The sequence below is a fragment of the Pristiophorus japonicus genome, chromosome 7 (genome assembly GCF_044704955.1).
Source record: "Pristiophorus japonicus isolate sPriJap1 chromosome 7, sPriJap1.hap1, whole genome shotgun sequence".
NCBI lineage: Eukaryota > Metazoa > Chordata > Chondrichthyes > Pristiophoridae > Pristiophorus > Pristiophorus japonicus.
In genome coordinates this window covers 119255775-119271275 of record NC_091983.1, presented here as the reverse complement: position 1 = coordinate 119271275, position 15501 = coordinate 119255775, and the positions used below count along the sequence as shown (strand labels likewise).

Sequence of the window (15501 nt, the reverse complement as noted above, 5' to 3'; positions counted from 1 at the left end):
GGGGGGAGATGAACGTGGTGGGGGGAGGGGGGAGATGAACGTGGTGGGGGGAGGGGGGAGATGAACGTGGTGGGGGGGAGATGAACGTGGTGGGGGGAGACGGGGGAGATGAACGTGGTGGGGGGGGGAGGGGAACGTGGTGGGGGGGGAGGGGGGAGATGAACGTGGTGGGGGGGGAGGGGGGAGATGAATGGGGTGGGGGGGAGGGGGGAGATGAACGTGGTGGGGGGGGACGGGGGAGATGAACGTGGTGGGGGGGGACGGGGGAGATGAACGTGGTGGGGGGGGAGGGGGGAGATGAACGTGGTGGGGGGGACGGGGGAGATGAACGTGGTGGGGGGGGAGGGGGGAGATGAACTTGGTGGGGGGGGAGGGGGGAGATGAACGGGGTGGGGGGGGAGGGGGGAGATGAACGTGGTGGGGGGGGAGGGGGGAGATGAACGTGGTGGGGGGGGAGGGGGGAGATGAACGTGGTGGGGGGGAGGGGGAGATGAACGTGGTGGGGGGGGAGGGGGGAGATGAACGTGGTGGGGGGAGACGGGGGAGATGAACGTGGTGGGGGGGGACGGGGGAGATGAACGTGGTGGGGGGGGAGGGGGGAGATGAACGGGGTGGGGGGGAGGGGGGAGATGAACGTGGTGGGGGGGACGGGGGAGATGAACGTGGTGGGGGGGGAGGGGGGAGACGGGGGAGATGAACGTGGTGGGGGGGGGACGGGGGGGGGGGGGAGATGAACGTGGTGGGGGGGAGGGGGGAGATGAACGTGGTGGGGGGGGACGGGGGAGATGAACGTGGTGGGGGGGAGGGGGGAGATGAACGTGGTGGGGGGGGAGGGGGGGAGATGAACGTGGTGGGGGGGGAGGGGGGAGATGAACGTGGTGGGGGGGGAGGGGGAGATGAACGTGGTGGGGGGGGGAGGGGGGAGGTGAACATGGTGGGGGGGGAGATGAACGTGGTGGGGGGGGAGGGGGGAGATGAACGTGGTGGGGGGGGAGATGAACGTGGTGGGGGGAGGGGGGAGATGAACGTGGTGGGGGGGAGGGGGGAGATGAACGTGGTGGGGGGGGAGGGGGGAGATGAACGTGGTGGGGGGGAGGGGGGAGATGAACGTGGTGGAGGGGGAGGGGGAAGATGAACGTGGTGGGGGGGGGAGGGGGAGATGAACGTGGTGAGGGGGAGGGGGGAGATGAACGTGGTGGGGGGGGAGGGGGGAGATGAACGTGGTGGGGGGGGAGATGAACGTGGTGGGGGGGGAGGGGGGAGATGAACGTGGTGGGGGGGAGGGGGGAGATGAACGTGGTGGGGGGGGAGGGGGGAGATGAACGTGGTGGAGGGGGAGGGGGAAGATGAACGTGGTGGGGGGGGGAGGGGGAAGATGAACGTGGTGGGGGGGGGAGGGGGAAGATGAACGTGGTGGAGGGGAGGGGGAAGATGAACGTGGTGGGGGGGGGAGGGGGGAGATGAACGTGGTGGAGGGGGAGGGGGAAGATGAACGTGGTGGGGGGGGGAGGGGGGAGATGAACGTGGTGGGGGGGGGGGGAGATGAACGTGGTGGGGGGGAGGGGGGAGATGAACGTGGTGGAGGGGGAGGGGGAAGATGAACGTGGTGGGGGGGGAGGGGGAGATGAACGTGGTGGGGGGGGAGGGGGAGATGAACGTGGTGGAGGGGGAGGGGGGAAGATGAACGTGGTGGGGGGGGAGGGGGAGATGAACGTGGTGGAGGGGGAGGGGGAAGATGAACGTGGTGGGGGGGGGAGGGGGGAGATGAACGTGGTGGGGGGGGGAGGGGGGAGATGAACGTGGTGGGGGGAGGAGGGGGGAGATGAACGTGGTGGGGGGGGGGAGGGGGAGATGAACGTGGTGGGGGGGGGGAGGGGGGAGGTGAACGTGGTGGGGGGGGGAGGATGAACGTGGTGGGGGGGAGGGGGGAGATGAACGTGGTGGGGGGGGAGATGAACGTGGTGGGGGGGGAGGGGGGAGATGAACGTGGTGGGGGGGGAGGGGGGGAGATGAACGTGGTGGGGGGGGGAGGGGGGAGATGAACGTGGTGGGGGGGGAGACGGGGGAGATGAACGTGGTGGGGGGAGACGGGGGAGATGAACGTGGTGGGGGGAGACGGGGGAAGATGAACGTGGTGGGGGGAGACGGGGGAGATGAACGTGGTGGGGGGGGGGGGGGAATGAACGTGGTGGGGGGGGGGAATGAACGTGGTGGGGGGGGGGGGGAATGAACGTGGTCGGGGGGGGGAATGAACGTGGTCGGGGGGGGGAATGAACGTGGTGGGGGGGGGAGATGAACGTGGTGGGGGGGGGAGATGAACGTGGTGGGGGGAGACGGGGGAGATGAATGGGGTGGGGGAGGGGGGAGATGAACGTGGTGGGGGGAGACGGGGGAGATGAACGTGGTGGGGGGGGGAGATGAACGTGGTGGGGGGGGAGGGGGGAGATGAACGTGGTGGGGGGGGAGGGGGGAGATGAACGTGGTGGGGGGGGGAGGGGGGAGATGAACGTGGTGGGGGGGAGGGGGGAGATGAACGTGGTGGGGGGGGGAGATGAACGTGGTGGGGGGGGGAGATGAACGTGGTGGGGGTGGAGGGGGGAATGAACGTGGTGGGGGGGAGGGGGGATGAACATGGTGGGGGGGAGGGGGAGATGAACGTGGTGGGGGGGGAGGGGGGAGATGAACGTGGTGGGGGGGGAGATGAACGTGGTGGGGGGAGGGGGGAGATGAACGTGGTGGGGGGGGAGGGGGGAGATGAACGTGGTGGGGGGAGGGGGGAGATGAACGTGGTGGGGGGAGGGGGGAGATGAACGTGGTGGGGGGGGAGGGGGGAGATGAACGTGGTGGGGGGGAGGGGGGAGATGAACGTGGTGGGGGGGAGGGGGGAGATGAACGTGGTGGGGGGGGAGGGGGGAGATGAACGTGGTGGGGGGGAGATGAACGTGGTGGGGGGGGAGGGGGGAGATGAACGTGGTGGGGGGGGACGGGGGAGATGAACGTGGTGGGGGGGGAGGGGGGAGATGAACGTGGTGGGGGGGGAGGGGGGAGATGAACGTGGTGGGGGGGACGGGGGAGATGAACGTGGTGGGGGGGGAGGGGGGAGATGAACGGGGTGGGGGGGGAGGGGGGAGATGAATGTGGTGGGGGGGGAGGGGGGAGACGGGGGAGATGAACGTGGTGGGGGGGGACGGGGGAGATGAACGTGGTGGGGGGGAGGGGGGAGATGAACGGGGTGGGGGGGGAGATGAACGTGGTGGGGGGGGAGGGGGGAGATGAACGCGGTGGGGGGGAGGGGGGAGATGAACGCGGTGGGGGGGGAGGGGGGAGATGAACGCGGTGGGGGGGGAGGGGGGAGATGAACGTGGTGGGGGGGGAGGGGGGAGATGAACGTGGTGGGGGGGGAGGGGGGAGATGAACGTGGTGGGGGGAGACGGGGGAGATGAACGTGGTGGGGGGGGAACGGGGGAGATGAACGTGGTGGGGGGGGAGGGGGGAGATGAACGGGGTGGGGGGGGAGGGGGGAGATGAACGTGGTGGGGGGGGAGGGGGGAGACGGGGGAGATGAACGTGGTGGGGGGGGGACGGGGGAGATGAACGTGGTGGGGGGGAGGGGGGAGATGAACGTGGTGGGGGGGGGAGGGGGCAGATGAACGTGGTGGGGGGGAGGGGGGAGATGAACGTGGTGGGGGGGGAGATGAACGTGGTGGGGGGTGGGGTGGGGGGGGAGATGAACGTGGGGGGGTGGGGGGGGAGATGAACGTGGGGGGGTGGGGTGAGGGGGGGGGAGATGAACGTGGGGGGGGTGGGGTGGGGGGGGGAGATGAACGTGGGGGGGTGGGGGGGGAGATGAACGTGGGGGTTGGGGTGGGGATGAATGCGGGGGGGGAGATGAACGTGGGGGGGTGGGGTGAGGGGGGGGAGATGAACGTGGGGTGTGGGGGGGTGGGATGAATGTGGGGTGTGGGGGGGTGGGATGAACGTGGGGTGTGGGGGGTGGGATGAACGTGGGGTGTGGGGGTGGGATGAACGTGGGGTGGCGGGGGGAGATGAACGTGGGGAGGTGGGGTGGGGTGGGGGGGGGAGATGAACGTGGGGGCTGGGTTGGGGGGGGAGATGAACGTGGGGGGGTGGGGTGGGGGAGATGAACGTGGGGGGGTGGGGTGGGGGGGGGGGAGATGAACGTGGGGGGGTGGAGTGGGGGGGGGAGATGAACGTGGGGTGTGAGGGGGTGGGATGAACGTGGGGTGTGGGGGATGGGATGAACGTGGGGTGGGGGGGGGGGGAGATGAACGTGGGGGGGTGGGGTGGGAGATGAACGTGGGGGGGTGGGGTGGGGGGGGAGATGAACGTGGGGGGGTGGGATGGGGGGGGGGAGATGAACGTGGGGAGGTGGGGTGGCGGGGGGAGATGAACGTGGGGGTTGGGGTGGGGGGGGAGATGAACGTGGGGGTTGGGGTGGCGGGGGAGATGAACGTGGGGGTTGGGGTGGGGGGGGAGATGAACGTGGGGGGGTGGGATGGGGGGGGGGAGATGAACGTGGGGGTTGGGGTGGGGGGGGAGATGAACGTGGGGGGGTGGGATGGGGGGGGGGAGATGAACGTGGGGGGGTGGGGTGGAGGGGGGGAGATGAACGTGGGGAGGTGGGGTGGAGGGGGGGAGATGAACGTGGGGGTTGGGGTAAGGGGGGGAGATGAACGTGGGGGGGTGGGGTGGGGGGGGAGATGAACGTGGGGGGGTGGGGTGGGGGGGGAGATGAACGTGGGGGGGTGGGGTGGGGGGGGAGATGAACGTGGGGCTGGGTTTGGGGGGGGAGATGAACGTGGGGGGGTGGGGTGGGGGGGGAGATGAACGTTGGGGGGTGGGGGGGGAGATGAACGTGGGGTGTGGGGGGGTGGGATGAACTTGGGGTGTGGGGGGGTGGGATGAACGTGGGGTGTGGGGGGGTGGGATGAACGTGGGGGGGGTGGGGGGGGGTAGATGAACGTGGGGGGGGTGGGGGGGGGGGTAGATGAACGTGGGAGGGTGGGGTGGGCGGGGGTTAGATGAACGTGGGGGGGTGGGGTGGAGATGAACGTGGGGGTGGGGGGGGGAGATGAACGTGGGGGGGTGGGGGGAGATGAACGTGGTGGGGTGGGGTGGGGGGGGAGATGAACGTGGGGCTGTGGGGTGGGGGGGAGATGAACGTGGGGGGGGTGGGGGGGGGGGTAGATGAACGTGGGGGGGTGGGGTGGGCGGGGGTTAGATGAACGTGGGGGGGTGGGGTGGAGATGAACGTGGGGGGGGGGGAGATGAACGTGGGGTGGTGGGGTGGGGGAGATGAACGTGGGGGGGTGTGGTGGGGGGGGTGGAGATGAACGTGGCGGGGGAGATGAACGTGGGGGGTGGGGTGGGGGGGGGAGATGAACGTGGAGGGGTGGGGTGGGGGGGGAGATGAACGTGGGGGTGTGGGGTGGGGGGGAGATGAACGTAGGGGGGTGGGGTGTGGGGGGGAGATGAACGTGGGGGGGTGTGAGATGAACGTGGGGGGGTGGGAGATGAACGTGGGGGGGTGGGGTGGGGCGGGGGAGATGAATGTGGGAGGATGGGGTGGGGTGGGCTGGGGGGGGAGATGAACGTGGGGGGGGTGGGGGGGAGATGAACGTGGGGGGGGGGAGATGAACGTGGGGGGGTGGGGTGGAGGGGGGAGATGAATGTGGGGGGGTGGGGCGGAGGGGGGAGATGAACGTGGGGGGGTGAGATGAATGGGGGGTGGGGGGGGAGATGAACGTGGGGGGGTGGGGTGGGGTGGGGGGCGAGATGAACGTGGGCGGTGAGATGAACGTGGGGGGGGTGGGCTGGGGTGGGTGGGGGGGAGATGAACGTGGGGGATGGGGCGGAGGGGGGAGATGAACGTGGGGGGGTGGGGCGGAGGGGGGAGATGAACGTGGGGGGGTGGGGGTGGGGGGAGATGAACGTGGGGGGGGGTGGAGTGGGGGGGTGGGTTGAGATGAACGTGGGGGGGTGGAGTGGGGGGGGTGGAGTGGGGGGGTGGAATGACCGTGGGATGTGGGGGGGGCGATGAACGTGGGGTGTGGGGGGGGGGAGATGAACGTGGGGTGTGGGGGGGGGGGAGATGAACGTGGGGTGTGGGGGGGGGGAGATGAACGTGGGGTGTGGGGGGGGGAGATGAACGTGGGGTGTGGGGTGGGATGAACGTGGGGTGTGGGGGGGTGGGATGAATATGGGGTGTGGGGGGGAGATGAACGTGGGGGCGAGGGAGATGAACGTGGGGGGATGGGGTGGGGGAGATGAACGTGGGGGGGTGGGGGGGGAGATGAACGTGGGGTGGGTGGGGGGGGAGATGAACGTGGGGGGGTGGGGCGGAGGGGGGAGATGAACGTGGGGGCGAGGGAGATGAACGTGGGGGGATGGGGTGGGAGAGATGAACGTGGGGGGGTGGGACGGAGGGGGGAGATGAACGTGGGGGGGTGGGGTGGGGGGAGATGAACGTGGGGGGGTGGTGTGGGGGGGGGTAGATGAACCTGGGGGGGTGGGGTGGGGGGGGAGATGAACGTGGGGGGGGAGATGAACGTGGGGGGGTGGGGTGGGGGGGGAGATGAACGTGGGGGGGTGGGCCGGGGGGGGGAGATGAACGTGGGGGGGTGGGCCGGAGGGGTGAGATGAACGTGGGGGGGGGTGGGGTGAGGGGGCAGATGAACGTGGGGTGGGGGGGAGAGATGAACGTGGGGGGGTGGGGTGCGGTGGGGAGATGAACGTGAGGGGGTGGGGTGGGGGGGGAGATGAACGTGTGAGGGGGTGGGGTGGGGGGGGAGATGAACGTGGGGGGTGGGGGGGCGATGAACTTGGGGGGGTGGGGTGGGGTGGGGGGGGAGATGAACGTGGGGGGGTGGGGTGGGGGGGGGGGAGATGAACGTGGGGGGGTGGGGTGGGGGGGGGGGGAGATGAACGTGGGGGGGTGGGGTGGGGGGGGGGGAGATGAACGTGGTGGGGGGGGGGGGAGATGAACGTGGGGGGGTGGGGTGGGGGGGCGATGAACGTGGGGGGGGGCGATGAACGTGGGGGGGGGCGATGAACGTGGGGGGGCGATGAACGTGGCGGGGTGGGGGGGGGAGATGAACGTGGGGGGGCGATGAACGTGGCGGGGTGGGGGGGGGAGATGAACGTGGGGGGTGGGGGGCTAGATGAACGTGGGGGGGTGGGGGCGAGATGAACGTGGGGGGTGGGGGGCTAGATGAACGTGGGGGGGTGGGGTGGGGGGCGAGATGAACGTGGGGGGTGGGGGGCTAGATGAACGTGGGGGGGTGGGGTGGGGGGCGAGATGAACGTGGGGGGTGGGGGCGAGATGAACGTGGGGGGGTGGGGTGGGGGGCGAGATGAACGTGGGGGGTGGGGGCGAGATGAACGTGGGGGGGTGGGGTGGGGGGCGAGATGAACGTGGGGGGTGGGAGGCGAGATGAACGTGGGGGGGTGGGGTGGGGGGCGAGATGAACGTGGGGGGTGGGGGGCGAGATGAACGTGGGGGGTGGGGGGGGAGATGAACGTGGGGGGCTAGATGAACGTGGGGGGGAGATGAACGTGGGGGGGGTGGGGTCGGGGGCGAGATGAACGTGGGGGGGTGGTGCGGAGGGGGGAGATGAACGTGTGGGGGTGGGGCGGAGGGGGGAGATGAACGTGGGGGGGTGGGGGGTAGATGAACGTGGGGGGGGTGGGGTGGGGGGGGAGGAGATGAACGTGGGGGGGGTGGGGTGGGGGGGGAGGAGATGAACATGGGGGGGGTGAGGGGGGGAGATGAACGTGGATTGTGGGGGGGTGGAATGAACGTGGGATGTGGGGGGGGCGATGAACGTGGGGTGTGGGGGGGGGGAGATGAACGTGGGGGGGTGGAATGAACGTGGGATGTGGGGGGGGCGATGAACGTGGGGTGTGGGGGGGGGAGATTAACGTGGGGTGTGGATGGTAGATGAACGTGGGGTGGGGGGGGAGATGAACGTGAGGTGTCGGGGGGAGATGAACGTGGGGGTGTGGGGTGGGGAGGAGGGGGAGATGAACATGGGGGGGGTGGGGTGGGGATTAACGTGGGGGGGTGGGGTGGAGATGAACGCGGGCGGGTGGGAGGGGGAGATGAACGTGGTGGGGTGGGGGGTGGGAGGGTGGAACGTGGGGGTGAGGGAATGTGGGGGGGGTGGGGGGAGAGATGAACGTTGGGTGGGGTGGGGTGGGGGAGGGGAGATGAACGGTGGGGGCGGTGGGGGTGTGGGGAGAGATGAACGTGAACGTGGGGGGGGTAGATGATGGGGGGGAGCAGTGGGGTGGGAGGGGGGTGATGAACGTGGGGGGGTGGGCTTGTGGGGGGGGAGATGAACGTGGGGGGGTGGTGTGGGGGGAGTTGAACGTGTGGGGCGGGGGGGGGAGATGAACGTTGGGGCGTGGTGCGGGGGGGGAGATGAACGTGGGGGGGTGGGGGGGTAGATGAACGTGGGGGGGTGGGGCGGAGGGGGGAGATGAACGTGGGGGGGGTAGATGAACGTGGGGGGGTGGGGTGGAGGGGAGATGAACGTGGGGTGTGGGGGGGGTGGGATGAACGTGGGGGGTGGGGTGGGGAGATGAACGTTGGGGGGGGTGGGGTGGGGGGGAGATGAACGTGGGGGGGTGGAGGGGAGATGAACGTGGGGTGTGGGGGGGGTGGGATGAACGTGGGGGGGGTGGGGTGTGGGGGGGGGTGGGGTGAGGGGGGGAGATGAACGTGTGGGGGTGGGGGTGAGATGATGGGGGGGAGCAGTGGGGTGGGAGGGGGGTGATGAACGTGGGGGGGTGGGCTTGTGGGGGGGGAGATGAACGTGGGGGGGTGGGGTGGGGGGAGTTGAACGTGTGGGGCGGGGGGGAGATGAACACGGGGGGAGGAGATGAACGGGGTGGGGTGGGGAGGGGCGGGTGGGAGATGAACGTGGGGGGGTGGGGTGGGGGGGAGATGAACGTGGGGTGTGGGGGGGGTGGGATAAACGTGGGGGGTGGGGTGTGGGGGGGTGGGATAAACGTGGGGGGTGGGGTGGGGAGATGAACGTGGGGTGGGGGGGGAGGAGATGAACGTGGGGGGGGTGAGGGGGGGAGATGAACGTGTGGGGGTGGGGGGGGAGATGAACGTGGGGGGGTGGGGTGGGGGGGGGAGATGAACGTGGGGGGGTGGGGTGGGGGGGGGAGATGAACGTGGGGGGGTGGGGTGGGGGGGGGAGATGAACGTGGGGGGGTGGGATGGGGGGGGGAGATGAACGTGGGGGGGTGGGGTGGGGGGGGGAGATGAACGTGGGGGGGTGGGGTGGGGGGGAGATGAACGTGGGGGGGTGGGGTGGGGGGGAGATGAACGTGGGGGGGTGGGGTGGGGGGGAGATGAACGTGGGGGGGTGGGGTGGGGGGGAGATGAACGTGGGGGGGTGGGGTGGGGGGGAGATGAACGTGGGGGGGTGGGGTGGGGGGGAGATGAACGTGGGGTGTGGGGGGGGTGGGATGAACGTGGGGTGTGGGGGGTGGGATGAACGTGGGGTGTGGGGGGGTGGGATGAACGTGGGGTGTGGGGGGGGTAGATGAACGTGGGGTGGTGGAATGAACGTGGGATGTGGGGGGGCGATGAACGTGGGGTGTGGGGGGGGGAGATGAACGTGGGGTGTGGATGGTAGATGAACGTGGGGTGGGGGGGGAGATTAACGTGAGGTGTCGGGGGGAGATGAACGTGGGGGTGTGGGGTGGGGAGGAGGGGGAGATGAACATGGGGGGGGTGGGGTGGGGATTAACGTGGGGGGGTGGGGTGGGGGGGAGATGAACGCGGGGGGGTGGGAGGGGGAGATGAACGTGGTGGGGTGGGGGGTGGGCGGGTGGAACGTGGGGGTGAGGGAATGTGGGAGGGGTGGGGGGAGAGATGAACGTTGGGGCGTGGTGCGGGGGGGAGATGAACACGGGGGGAGGAGATGAACGGGGTGGGGAGGGGCGGGTGGGAGATGAACGTGGGGGGGTGGGGTGGGGGTAGATGAACGTGGGGGGTTGGGGTGGGGGGGAGATGAACGTGGGGCGGGTGGGAGATGAACGTTGGGGGTGGGGCGGGTGGGAAATGAACGTTGGGGGTGGGGCGGGGGGGAGATGAATGTGGGGGTGTAGGGTGGGGGGGAGATGAACGTGGGGGGGGAGAGGCGGGAGATGAACGTGGGGGGAGAGGGGGGGAGATGAACGTGGGGGGGGTGAGAGGGGGGGTTGATGAACGTGGCGGTGTGAAAGGGGGGGAGATGAACGTGGGGGGGTGGGGGGGAGATGAACGTGGGGGAGGGGGATATGGTCGTCGCCCGGAGACAGGACGCGCTGGGAGGGCCGGGAGCTACTGCGCACGTACGCAGCCTCCACTGCGCATGCGCGCAGCTGCTGGAACAGTTTTGGTGCAGGGCTGTAGTTCCGTCCCCAGCAGCTCCTGCTAGAAATATGCCTACAACTATCGGAGAATCGCGAGGTAAGTATTTGGCGCAATTTTTATTCTACAAATTAGGCGGGTCTCTCCAATGTGCATCGTTCTGGCGGGAGTCCAAAACTTGAGCCCTAAATCATTGATGCACGGCCTCGTGAGAGAAGTTGGAGGAGTATCTTGGCTGGCCTGCTGTCATGCATTTACTGTTGGCTGGTATTGAACAATGTCAATGTCGGAGCAGGTCAGTTTTGGTGTTGGTTGCAGAGAATGTATGGCAGGGTATGAATCCTTTTGGAGCAGTTGGCCAGGGCCATGTGTCAGAATTATGGAATAGAAAATTATTAATTAAATCATTTTTGAAAAAGAGAATTAAAATTAAATGCTATGTCCATTCCCAATCTAGTTTACATTTCTTGAGTTCTTTGATAATGCAATTTCTACCAGACAACAGGATTGTTGAGCGGGAAGAAGAATGGATGTTTTCTTTCTGATACTGAGTGACTTTCTAGTAACCAAAAACTATTGACTGAAATGGGAACCAGAGCTGATGTCATTACTACCTTGGAGCTTTTCAGCACTCGGGTGTAAAAAAAATGCAATCCAAACCACTTTCTATTTTGGAATGCAGCTTTGTCACATGGAACCGTCAGTTCCTACCTCCTGTCATAATGTATCCCTGAACATTTCCTATGTGAAGCAAACACTTGAGCACAGCAAGACCTTTTTTTAAACCATACAATGGACTGGATTATTAGCTTTGATGATTTCGGTAAAGTTAGCGCCTCAGTCATCAAAATTGGGCAGCTGGTCCCTGAGTCTCGGCGCAGCGCTAAGGGGGACGCTCCGAAAGACACCTGGGGAGAAATAAAACCTGAAAAAAAAACACAAAACATTCCCAATACATAGCCCATGCCACCAAAATAAATAGCAAAAAAATTTTAAAAAAACAATCACACTTACCTTAGTACAGCAGTACGTACCTCTGCAGTCAGTAGAGGTTGGACTGCCCATTTTCCCAGACGGTCACTGCGGGGCGGGGTATACGAGTTAGGCGGAAGTCAAAAAGCGCACCGGTGTCGCAATCAGGGGCATTGCACACACCGACACAGCTCTTCTGGGCAGTACTGCTCCAAGCCGCCGCAAAACCGGCCCTGAAAACCCCTGCGGGGCGCTGGAGGCTAACCGCCCATCCAGAAGACCTCACTGCCGTTGCTCCAGGGTGAAAAACGGAACACAAGGGATCAGAAAATCTGCCCCTAAATGCCTTCATGAAAATAAGTAAGTTTGTGGTCTATTTCCAATGTAAGAAAACACAGATTAGCTGGTACTGTCAAATTTCCTATTTGTAAACCGTGTGCCATGTTTTTTAAAGGTTCGCTGCCTTTAAATTGTCCTGGTGTCCTGTTCTTTGTCCTTTTATGACCACAACCTTGAGAATACAAACTAGGATTTTTTTTTTCTTTCTCCCCTCCCATTCTTCTCCTTTCTTGCTCTTCTGTTTTGTTCTCTATCTAAGACAGAGGTAAGAGGGGAAGAGATCTAAAAAAAAAGGAGGTAGCAACTTCATTTTGGAGCTTGGTGGGAACGGATGCTGGAGTTGCTGCTCTTAATGGCGGGGGCAGGGGGTGGGGGGGTTGGCGGATAGAGAAGCGATACTCCTGTCTCCTCGGGTTTGAACCTATAGTGTTGTAGATTCCTGACATAGGTCCTGACTGGTGTAGGAGAGGAGCCTGCTCGAAGGAGGTGGTTCATGTAAACCATACGCTCTGTTGAGCAAGCCAGCTGCATGACCAGTTGTTTCCTCTGTTTCGAGGCAAGTGCTTTTCATTAATAGCACTCACTTCACTCATATATTTGGCTTTGTTGAGAGGAAGAACAAAATTACATTTTCAGAGTTGGGCCTGCGCCAGTTCTAAGTCATTCCATTGTGGAAAACTTAGAGAACTGAGTTGGTAGCTGTATCCAGTTTGTGCAGTAGCCGATACTAGTTTCAACTCATTGAAGCTCATCCTCTAGTAGACTAACTCTCTCAATTATCACAGCCAACAACAATTTAACATTTGCTGTTGCTCTCATTACATATATAAGAGATATCTCAGAATGCTTTACGGCCAGTGTGAAGCAACATTTACAAGTCCCAGATGTTTCTGTCTCTGCTCTGCAGGAGGAGGCACTGAGATGTCACCAGTAGCATACATTGCTCTAATTTTTTTGATGCATGTCTGAGACATTAAATCGTGCTCTATCTGCGTGTTCAAGTGGATGTAAAAGAACCTGTGGCATTATTTGAAGAAGAGCAGGGGAGTTATTAAGATGTCCTGGTTAGGCAGAAGGAGACAGAGAATAGGGATAATGGTTATGGTCTTCCAGTTGCCAGGATGCGACTAGTAGTATCGCCCTGGGATCTGTAACGAGGACCTCAGCTTTTCATTATATTTATCAAAGACTTAGATGGAGAAATAGAGAGTTGTATATCTAAGTTTATCGATGACACTAAGTTAGGTAGCATAGTTACTAGTAAGTATAGTTGAGAGCAGAAAGTTGCAAAGAGACATTGATAGATAAGTGAGTGGGCAAAACTGTGGCAGATGGAGTTCAATGTGGGGAAGTGCAATGACATTCTCTTTGGACCTAAGAAAGATAGATCAGTGTATTTCCTAAATGATGAAAAGCTAGGAACTGTGGGGGAGCAGGGAAATTTAGGGGTCCATGTACAGAAATCACTAAAAACTAGTGGATAGATACAAAAAAAATGTAAAAGATTGATGAAATGTTTGCCTCCATTTCAAGAGGACTAGCATGCAAAGGGAGGAAATTATGTTACAGTTGTAGGAAGCTCTAGTTCGACTGCTTTCAGTTCTGGGCACTGCACCTTGGGAAGCCTTGGAGGGGGCGCAGTGCAGATTCGCCAGAATGATACTGGGCCTAAAAGGGTTAAATTGTGAGGACAGGTTGTAAGACTAGGCTTGCTTTCCCTCAAGTATAGAATATTAAGAGATGATATAATTGAGGTGTTTAAGACGATTAAAGGATTTGATAGGGTAGATGGAGAGAAATTATTACCTCTGAGGAGGAGAGTACAGAGCTGGCATAACATTAAAATTAGAGTTAGACCATTCAGGGTTGATGTCAGAAAGCACTACTTTACACAAAGGATATTGGAAATCCGGAACCCTCTTCCCCCAAAATGTTGTTGAGGCTAGGTCAATTAAACATTTCAAAATTGAGATTGATAGATTTTTTGTTAGGCAAGGGTATTAAGGGATATTCCCAGATAATGCCAATTCCTTCTTAGAAATAAGTTCAGCCTTCACATACAATGAATAAGCAAAAGTGATCTGTATTCATAATTTATGTATATCCAAGTTCTACTTGACTTTCCAACAAATATTCATGTATTTTCTTTTAAGGCTGAAGAAAAAAACAAAGCAACTAAAACTGAAGGAAGAGGAATCTTCAGCTTGCAATACTGAAAAACCATTGCCCAAAATAGAAATACAAGCTGGTCAAGATGATTTGAAAGAAAACTTCAGTGTATCGTCACTACATTTGGTTGACCATGAAAAGTTTATGGATAATTCAAAAAATTCTTTGATAAAAGGGGACAATACTGCAGAAAACAATAAAAGAAAAACTGCTCAAAGGAAAGAAATCAGACGTGCCGAGCTCAAGAGTTTTTACTTGTCTGGTAAGTAACTACAGAGGATCTTGGGTTCAGATTTGACAGCCAAAATCTTTTCATTTATGTAAATTGAAATTGCATGATAGAAAAGTATTCATGGAAGTGTTGCGGTGATCAGTTCTGCAAGCAATATCTGCAGTGTTACAAAAATTTGCAAGTAGATGTATGCTTACCACCCAATAGTTATGTTATTATTATGCCCATAACCCCTAATTGACATCTTACCAATTTAAATTTTTAAGTGATCAGCTAATAGAAATAGAATTTCAGGTTAATTACAGCATATAACCACATATAAGACATTCCACTAGCCAGTCAAATTGTATCTGTCAAAGTCTACTGGAAAGCACATCAAATGTGGTGATATAATCACAGAGGTATATATGCATTATACACCTCTACTGAGATTTAAAATAAGATTTAAATGATTTGACCCATATTCTGGCCATTTTTTTGGTTAGCCAGTTGCCAAGAAAATGTGGTAGAGGAGAGTTGTTTCATCATTTTCGCTGTTTGGGCGTTCTTTTCATGTCTTTTCAAGGTTTCCGCTACAGAAGGACTGAGGTAGAGACAGAGGCAGATAACCTTGCAGAGGTGGAAGTAGGCAGTTTTTGGGATGGAGAAGAAAAGAGGGCAGAAGTTCAGTTTGCGTTTAGTAGGATGATTGGGTTGTGTTCCGCCTGAAACTGAACACAGGGAGGGGGAAGGAATTGGTGTTGAGGTTAGAGTTTGTGCCGGGGACTGAAGATGATGACTTTGGTGTTCCCTGTGTTTAGCTGAAGAAAATTACAGTCCATCTAAGATTGGAATAGTGGTTATAGAGGGGTAGAGTTGGGTGTCATTGGCATACATGTGGAAGCTGGCCCTGTGGCTTTGGATGATGCTGCCAACAGTTAACAGGTAAATGAGGAAGAGGCGGGGGCCAAGACAGTTGGATAGGTAAAAGTGAAACCAAGCAAGGGCAGTCTCATTGGGTGGGAAATTAGAATAGAGGCATTGAAGGAGTATTGTGTGATGGACTGTGTTAAAAACTGCAGAGAGGACAAGGAGCAATAATGCACAATGCTCACAATCACTGATGATCGTGACTTTGTTTAGGGCCCTTTTTGGTGCTGTGTGAGAGGTGAAAACCTGATCAGAGGAATTCAGATGAGTCATTGCGGGAGAGGTGGTCACAGATCCAGAGGTCAACAATACATTAAAGGACCTTAGAGAGAAAAGAGAGATTATAATTGAGGTAGAAGTTAGCCATGACAGAGGTATCAAGGTGACAAAAGTTTTAAAAGGCAGGGGGCAGTACTTGACGAGAGGGAACGATTTACAATATCAGCTAAAATGGGAGCCATAAAAGAAAGTTGGGTGATCAGGAGTTTAC

At 60.9% G+C, this 15501-nt stretch overlaps 1 protein-coding gene across 7 annotated transcripts in view; it reads left to right on the top strand.

Annotated features, from left to right (window-relative positions):
- The window catches only part of LOC139267254 (nuclear receptor coactivator 7-like), a 177021-nt gene that overhangs the window by 62049 nt on the left and 99471 nt on the right, over positions 1-15501 (top strand). For all 7 annotated transcript variants that reach the window (XM_070885284.1, XM_070885282.1, XM_070885283.1 and 4 more), the window contains one exon: positions 13855-14132. In XM_070885284.1, the coding sequence (XP_070741385.1) occupies positions 13855-14132 (278 nt within the window). The remainder of the gene's footprint in view (positions 1-13854; positions 14133-15501) is intronic.